This window comes from Lygodium microphyllum, chromosome 2 (genome assembly GCF_053477565.2).
Source record: "Lygodium microphyllum isolate KBCC chromosome 2, Lygodium_microphyllum_v1.1.10, whole genome shotgun sequence".
Classification (NCBI taxonomy): Eukaryota; Viridiplantae; Streptophyta; class Polypodiopsida; order Schizaeales; family Lygodiaceae; genus Lygodium; species Lygodium microphyllum.
Window position 1 is genome coordinate 71,522,420 of NC_141136.1, and position 7,934 is coordinate 71,530,353.

General features: G+C 41.2%; 1 protein-coding gene across 2 annotated transcripts in view; it reads left to right on the plus strand.

Annotated features, from left to right (window-relative positions):
- Nucleotides 1-6,759, plus strand: part of LOC148039880 (uricase / urate oxidase / nodulin 35) — a 42,915-nt gene extending 36,156 nt beyond the window's left edge. The window contains exons 6-9 of one of the 2 annotated variants that reach the window (XR_015693442.1): nt 5,668-5,759; nt 6,006-6,155; nt 6,252-6,325; nt 6,422-6,485. Coding sequence is in view for 1 of the 2 variants with exons in the window: in XM_087695032.1 (XP_087551158.1) it covers nt 5,668-5,759; nt 6,006-6,155; nt 6,244-6,325; nt 6,422-6,517 (420 nt within the window). In the remaining variant the exon portion in view is untranslated. Of the gene's footprint in view, nt 1-5,667; nt 5,760-6,005; nt 6,156-6,243; nt 6,326-6,421 lie in introns of both variants that reach the window. The other variant, XM_087695032.1, reaches the window with a different exon arrangement.
- Nucleotides 6,760-7,934: the final 1,175 nt, after the last annotated feature.

Genomic DNA, 7,934 nt, shown 5'->3' on the forward strand with positions numbered 1-7,934 from the left:
TAGATTGTGGTGAACTGTCATGCTTCCAGGAAGCAATGGACAGATAGAATAGTAAGAAATGGCAAAAAACAATGCTATCAGAGATGGAATCCCTCATGAAAAATGGCACTTGGGATTTGGTACATTTGGCCAAAGGTCAAAAAGTGCTACCCTGCAAATGGGTTTACAAAACAAAAGTCACTTCTGGTTCTTTAAGTACAAGGCACGCTTGGTTGCTAATATTCATAATTAGATATTAATTTTCAGTCTTGAAATACTGGAAATTAATCTAAGAATTATTTCGGTGCCCGAAAAAATAATCTAACTAGCCAATAATTAAACTGGATAAGCAACTTCCATGTTCGAGTGTCTTTGCATCATCTTTGACTATCAGATTGGTGTTAGGTATCATTAAACGCCACTTCTCTAGTGCCATCAATTGGTACTAATGGCCAAATGAATGTAACCATGTGATTAAAAATTAATCCACATGTTAAGGTTTAAAAAATACATGTCCTCATGACACCCAAACACTTTTATGATCAACATTTGGTATTTCTTGCAGTCCAACACTCCGACTAGTGGTCACAGCACTTGGGACCTATCTCCATTGGACATTACTCTTCGACATTGCATTGCTTTGTCCTTGGGCCTTCTGTACACTCTTACATTTTTTTATAACATTCATTCACTTTAGAGTTTCTTCTCTTTGTGTTTGTCTTTGTGTTTGCATTTTGTGTTTAGGGTTTGAGTTTTACTTGTTTTTGTCTGAGTCTTTGTGTTTTAGTCTTGGTTGTACATGTTTTGTTTTCTTAGTGCAAACCCTAGTATATCTTCAAAGTGACACCTTCCATGGCTGTTTGAGCAAGGTAGTAGTAGCTTTTGAGCGTTTCTCGCGATAAGACTCTAAAATTTCTCTCTCTGCAGTAGTCTCTCTCATCCCCCAGCCATCTCTTAAGTTATCTTGACATTTTTCAGTACTTTGAGCCATCAGAGGAAGAAATTTCAGTCAATCTTTGTTGTAAACTCTAATTTACGGAAAAAACTAGGGTTTGATAGCCACCTAGGGATGCATGTTTAGAATTGAGGGCTTAGGACTTGAATTTCAACAACTGAAATTTAGGAGTTTTAGGGAGATTCAAGAGGCCAGTCAGCCAAGATCACATTTGGGGCTTAATTTGGCTTAATAAATACCTTAGGGGACACTAGTTTTAGGGCCAATAAGGTGTCCAATATCCAAGATTAAAATGGTAAATGAAGCGTTATTAATCAGTACTTATAGAAGGGAAAATATTATATATAGAAAAGCAATTCTATTTGCTTTACATATGCATTTTCAGTTTATTTGAATTTTATGGTTGTAATTAGTGCTTAATTAGGTTATTTACCATCCTAGCTAAGGAGGAAGGCTGGTTTCATTATCACTTAATCTTGGATAGTGGATAGCTTGCTAGCCCCAAAATTGATGCCTCTTGTTGTATTTTTTTTACTTTTATTGCAAGGATGGAGTACAAGTGAGATTCTTTGGTCTCCTTTGCTAATCCCAATGTCTCTTGTTGTTAAAATTGGCTAGCAAGTCTTCAAATGATTTGCCCCTTGTTTTACTCAGGGAATTGGCTTTTACCCTGATCCTTGCAAGACAAATTTAGTCCCACAAATTGACATCGGTTGGATGGCCTCATGAATCTTCGTGAAATTCTTTAATTTCAACTATTGAAATTTAAGTCCTAGGCCCTCAAATTTGAGCACGTATCTTGGGGTGGTTGTCAAACCCTAATGTTTGCTATAAATTAGGGTTTTGAGTAGACATACTTGAGTACATAGGAGACTTGGCTTATATATTGGAACTTGCCTATTCTACTAAGATTCACAATGTATTTTATATCAGTCAACTCAAGTCTTTTCCTTGGCACCCAAGTTGACAAGTCCACAATAAGTGCTCCATACACATCCATTTAGAGGGGTGAGGGTTGATTGCCTTTTCTTTAGGAGGGAAAACCACTAGTGGCAAGAACTTGCACGATGCAAAGGCAAGCCAAAACAAGGATGATATCACTTCCTTTGACGGAACCAAAGAAACACAACTCCTTTGGCAGCAAATTCATAAGAAAAATAGGTTTTGCACACACTGTCAGAGGTCGAGCCATGTGGACGAGGAGTATTGTACCAAGGTTTAAGTTTTTTCTTGTAGAAAACGACTACAGACTATTGTGACTGTCTTCACTCTGATTGGCCAGTCTAGTGGGGCTACGCCTGCGGCTGTTGTAGCATCTGCTCCATCTATCCTCGTGGCTATTGGACATATGGCATGTGGACACAACCTTAGGAGCATGGAGGCTTTCCCTGCTACGGTGGATCGTGCACTATCATTCTTGATGCTATCATGGTGATGACTTTTCTCGTTACTCTTCTAGTAGAGATGCTTTATCATCTTCATCCACATGGTTCTCGGCACCACATGAAGACCGACATTCTCAGGCTTCTCTTTCTTCTTCTGCCTCAACATTTGGGTTTCGGCACTTGTCTTCAATACTGCCTCTCCTCCCCCCCCTTTGCCCAACCCAAATTTGTACCTTCCCTTATGGATTGCATGATTTCATCATCTTTGTACTAGGACGCTTGGACAAGTGAATAAATTTTCCATGAGGGACATTGTCCAAGTGGCACCTGTTGCATGAGCATTTTTCAACATGTAGCATACTATGCATCCCATTATGCAGAGCACTACTAGATGGATCCTAAGCTGTTGTCATTGGTAGATTACACCATCATCCTTCTCCACATGATAGTTCATAATCTTTTCCCTTGTCATTAACGTCCTTGAGTGGATGGGTAAGCTTATGTTTTGTGATGTGTTGGGTGTACCATCTCTACTCCCATCTTTTGGGTCATTGCTACTTAATTGTTCGCCACCCCTAAAATTAAATTTTTATCATACTAAAGAAAAAAGAAAAAAGAAAAAAACAAAAAAAGTTCAATGTGGTTCCATCTGGCTTTGTAGGGTTTGGTAGGCCATTGGATAGTTGACGAGTGTCCTTTGTCCGATGCCTAATTTTTTGGATCACCCTTCAACATCTATAAATAAATAGGCTGCCTACCATTCACCCTTGTCCTTTTGTGCAGATTTCTCACTCTACCATATAGATTTCAGCCATCAGCCACCTACCATTTGTTGTCCTAGCCATCATCGACTTGCAGGCCATCACTATTCAGCCCTAGATGGTGTGTTTTCAGCCATTGCCTTATTATTTGGAGGTCTCCATATGTTGCGTCATCATAGCACCTGATCAGCCTACGTTTTCAGCATCTGGTGCCAGGCAACCATATAGATGTTCCCCTTCGTGGACGCATAAGGTGAGCTATCCACTAAGTCACGGGCTGCGTCCATGGAGGTGAGTCGAACCATGAAGATCCCTTGACCCATGAGAACTGCCTTCACGATTTGCGTTGTGCCAATGCGTAGCGTGGAGTGAAGCCAATCTGGAAGCTAGGCCCTGGATGGAGTGTCCTACGACTTGACCAAAGATTGCTATTTCTTTCAGTTCTAGCTTTGTGGCACAGATGGCTGAGAGCTTTCCTCAGAAAGGACGACACACAAGGTGTTTGACTGGGGGAAACTTGCAGAATGCACCGGTGTTTGACCAGAGGTTTCCATTGCGCGTCCTCGCTAAGGATCTACAGAGTAAGCTGCTATGCTACTGGGGGGAATGTTGCTTCAGACGGAGGGAGCAACAGGGGGGGTGATCGATTTCTTTGGGCTGTCGCTATTTACAGACGCGTTGGTGGCGGAGCAGGCAAGGTAGCAGCGTTGAAATGGAAGAGAGGAGGGGACATTTGTCATAGGTGGCGGCGGCTCATTGGATGCTGGCGGCAATCAGTGAGAGGGAGGTCGAGGGGGCAGCTTGGAGGCAAGGAGAGGTCGCATGATAGGGAGGCGGTGGTGAGGAGTGGGCAGACGTGCGGGTTGCTTGGCGGGAAGGGGGGGATGCAGCGTGCCACGGGGGTGCAGCGCAAGAGAGACGGGGGCAGTGGGGGGGGTGCGACGGAAAAGGGGGATGCAAGGCGGGAGAGACGGGGCAGCGCAGAGGCACGACGGGAAGGGGGATTGCCTGGTAGGAAGGGGAGATGCAACGCGCCACGAGGGGGCAAGGCGAGAGAGACGGGGGTAGGGCGGGTGCACAACAGCGGCAGCAGCAGTGTGACAGAGGACCTTTCGATCCATGATTACAACTTAAGCAAGTATTTATTACAAAACTCAAAATACAAATTTATCTACTAATATTTGGACAATGGACACCTAGTTGGCCCCAAAACTGGCGCCCCTTTCGGTATTTCTCTAGCTTTATCAAAGTAGAAGTTGATTTACAATGGGATTCTCTCAATCTTCTTCACAATCCAAACTCCCCTTGTTGTCCAAAGTGACTAGCAAGTCTTTAATTTGATTTGCCCCTTGATTTGGACAATCAATTGGCCTTCACCCACTCTGAGAAAAGTGGAAATGTCCTAAATTTGATATTTGGCTGGTCCACCCGATTTTAGCTGAAAATCATCTCCGGCCTTGAATAATTTAGGTCTTGGAATCTTCAATGTTTGGCATGCTCTGTGAGGCAGCTGCTAAATCCTAATTTCTGCTGTAAATTAGGGCGTATAGTAGAGATTCATCCAAAATCTCTACCTCCAATTGTTGGATTGCTGTAAAACTCGGAGCAAAGTTGGAAAATGGTTGAAGAAATATAGAGAATGCTATAGAAAGAGAAAATTCAAAGTTTTTTCGTGAGACTTGACTAAAATTGAGCTGCTGACCAGGTTTTCCAGTCCCAAATTGATTCACCAACAGCAAAGGAAGCATCAAAGGCTGTAATCTTCAGGAGAGTATATCAGCCGTGATCATCAACTTCCCTTGGTTAGGAATATGCAACCGTCATCACTAAATGGTTTCCAATGTCTGAGAAATGGCCCCAAAAGCAGGCAATAGCAGCCCAACCTCTCTTTCCAACAGCTCCAAGATGCAAAAATGAGATTTCTTTCTCCCTTTTGCTCCAATTCAGCTTTCCCAAACTTGCATGGGCAAGTTTTGCCAAGCGGCAGCCTTCTAAACTGAATTTCCCTAACATGTGATTAAAAATTAATCCACATGTTAATTGAGTCTTGCAAAAATACATGTCCTCATGACATTGAGCTTGTTGGTGGCATCTACTTTTTTTCATCTGACCACTACAAGGAGTGCATCATTTTTAAAATTTTCAACATTGTCTTACATGTACGTTGGCAATTTTTGTAGTAAAACTATATATAATACTCTTATTAGCACTATGAAATGAACAACAAACACAAACAACTTGTTTGGGATATTGTCTACTGATAATCAACTTGATGCCGCAAACTATTATTTGTGGGCATACATGAAGAAACATGAAAGGGGCTTTGAAATATGATTCTGGGTATTGATGTAAGCTTGCAAGCAACAATCATGCTTCTACTAGTTTTACATCGTTAGAACTTATGCCCTTTTTATCAACAAACACTGCTGATATATCTAAAAAACAATTAGATTCTGAAAAGTTCTGGAAGGTGACAGTATGCATCTTCTGATTAGATTGAGTGTTTAGTCTTACATGACAGTGCTGAGATATTAAATGTGGTCCAGGCCGCTGTAAAATTAATGTGTTCATTTTTTTCATTTCATAGTCTGGATTTGAGGGCTTCATTAGAGACAAATTCACTTTGCTACCAGAAGTTCGTGAACGGATTTTAGCAACAGAGGTTCAATCTACTTGGAGGTCAGTTGACAGATGTTGCATGTGCCCCCACACACTGATTTGCATAGACACATATTTATATAGTTGCACAGAGGTAAATTAGGACTTCATTTGTTGATAGAACCAATCTTTTGTAAAAAGACATCTATTATCTAAAGAGGAAAAGTATGTTAATTTAGGCACCTGGCCCCTCATGTGTCTACAATGATCTTGATAGCAAAGGTTTCTGACTGGGGACATGGGACTGGTGATTTCATATGGTGGCAGGTTCCAGAGGAAGCCTGCTAATTACAACCAAACATACAATGATGTTAAGAGTATACTCATGGATCAATTCTTTGGTCCACCACAAATTGGAGTATATAGTTCCTCAGTACAAAACACACTATATCTCATAGCTCAAGAAGTTCTTCGAAGGTCTGTTTCTTTGGTGTTTTCCTTTAGAACTAACCATTCCGCTGAAGAGTCTAAAATATTCTTAAGTAACCAAGGAATTCCCTTTTAGGATACCAGAAATTGAATCAATCAAGCTGAGTATGCCCAATCTGCATTTTCTTCCAGTCAACATGCCTTCAGTTGGGGTGGAGGTACGTGACCTATCATGCTTTTTGAACATAACAATCTTGTGTGATGCCTTCCTCAAATTAATTATTTGCACTGAGCTTGTGGCTCTTTGACTGCAGTTTGAACATGATGTTTATCTTCCTACTGATGAGCCACATGGGACAATTGAAGCTTCCTTGACAAGGAAAAAATCAGTTCTGTCCTCGAAGTTATGATAGTGCATATGATCTGGTTTCCTACAAACTCAAAATGTAAAGTGTGGACTTCAGACAGAGGACGAGAGTGGAACTTTGCACAAGGAAAAGCTTAATCAAAGCTTTACAGTGTTTGGAGAAAATCTCCCACAACAGGACTCTGCAGGTCAATTACAGCAGAGTAAAACTGACATCATACAGCAACTCAATGTGTGACGTTTGATTAAAAATGAGGAAAGAATGACCTCTCATGTTACGTATTCTGTCTGGTTTTTTTGATTGAAACTTGTGATAGAGCTTGGCATGGCATGGCAACATTTGGATCAAGTGTGTAGTTGAAAACTCCTGTTAGCTATCCCTGTTTAGAATATGTAAGAATGTCAAAGGTTGAGCTTTTCTGCATAGTATAAAAGTGGGGTCATTGAATTGCCCATCCCTATGTGTGAAACTGGCATGGGCATTGGAGTTTCAGCATGCATGAAAGGAAAGACATAAATATGCATACTTGATCTTGGATGCATCTAGAAGCATGCGTAGACAACGAGCTATTTGGAAAGAACACTAACATAGTGTGATAACGTCGTAGATCATAAATCGGGACCAAGGGGTATATGTTTAAGTGGTTCTAGAAAAGTGATGTGGAATACCATAGTCGGATCAAAGCTATCATTGCAAGACATAGGGGAATCACCCCTCCACAAATTAGCAGAGAGGCCTTGGACCACATCATAATTGGGATCATGTGTTGACCTTGAGATTTAGCGAGGAGATATTGTAGCTGTACATACACTTTTTAGACATAGAGATCTTTAGATGTTAGCCTTACACTCGGATGCACTTTTCATTACTCTTCCATCCCTAGATAGATGGTCGGTCTAAAGAAGCACACTCCACAATGTTGGATCTTTTGAGATGCTATGTTTCGGGCTATAAGGCATAGTAGAAATAGTTTTTGTCTTTGGGTGAGCTTAAAACAACACGTGCATGCATGCATTTTAGTATCTTGTGGACAAGCCACAAAGGCCTAGTCTAAATGCCAAACCTCATAAGTGAACAAGAGAAGACAAGAGGATTGAGGGTGTCCATCCGAAAAGAAAACATATGTATATAATGTGTCAAATTTGATGGGGAGCTCATTGTGTGTACAAACTTGATACCTCTTACTTCTATCTTCTTTCCTTCTTGCTTTCACTATAATGAGAGAGAGAGAGAGAGAGAGAGAGAGAGAGAGAGAGAGAGAGAGAGAGAATGAGAGAGCGAGAGTGTGTGTGTGTGATGGGTTCTTGAGAAAGCAGATAAAGGTTGGCATGCTCGGGATAGCACAGTGAAGTGGGAGCATAGATTTTTTCAATTATGGAGGTCCAAGATTACTTATCAAGGGAAAGTTTTTATGTAAACAGTACTTATTGGAGGTTTTCCCATTGGGGATTTGCTATGT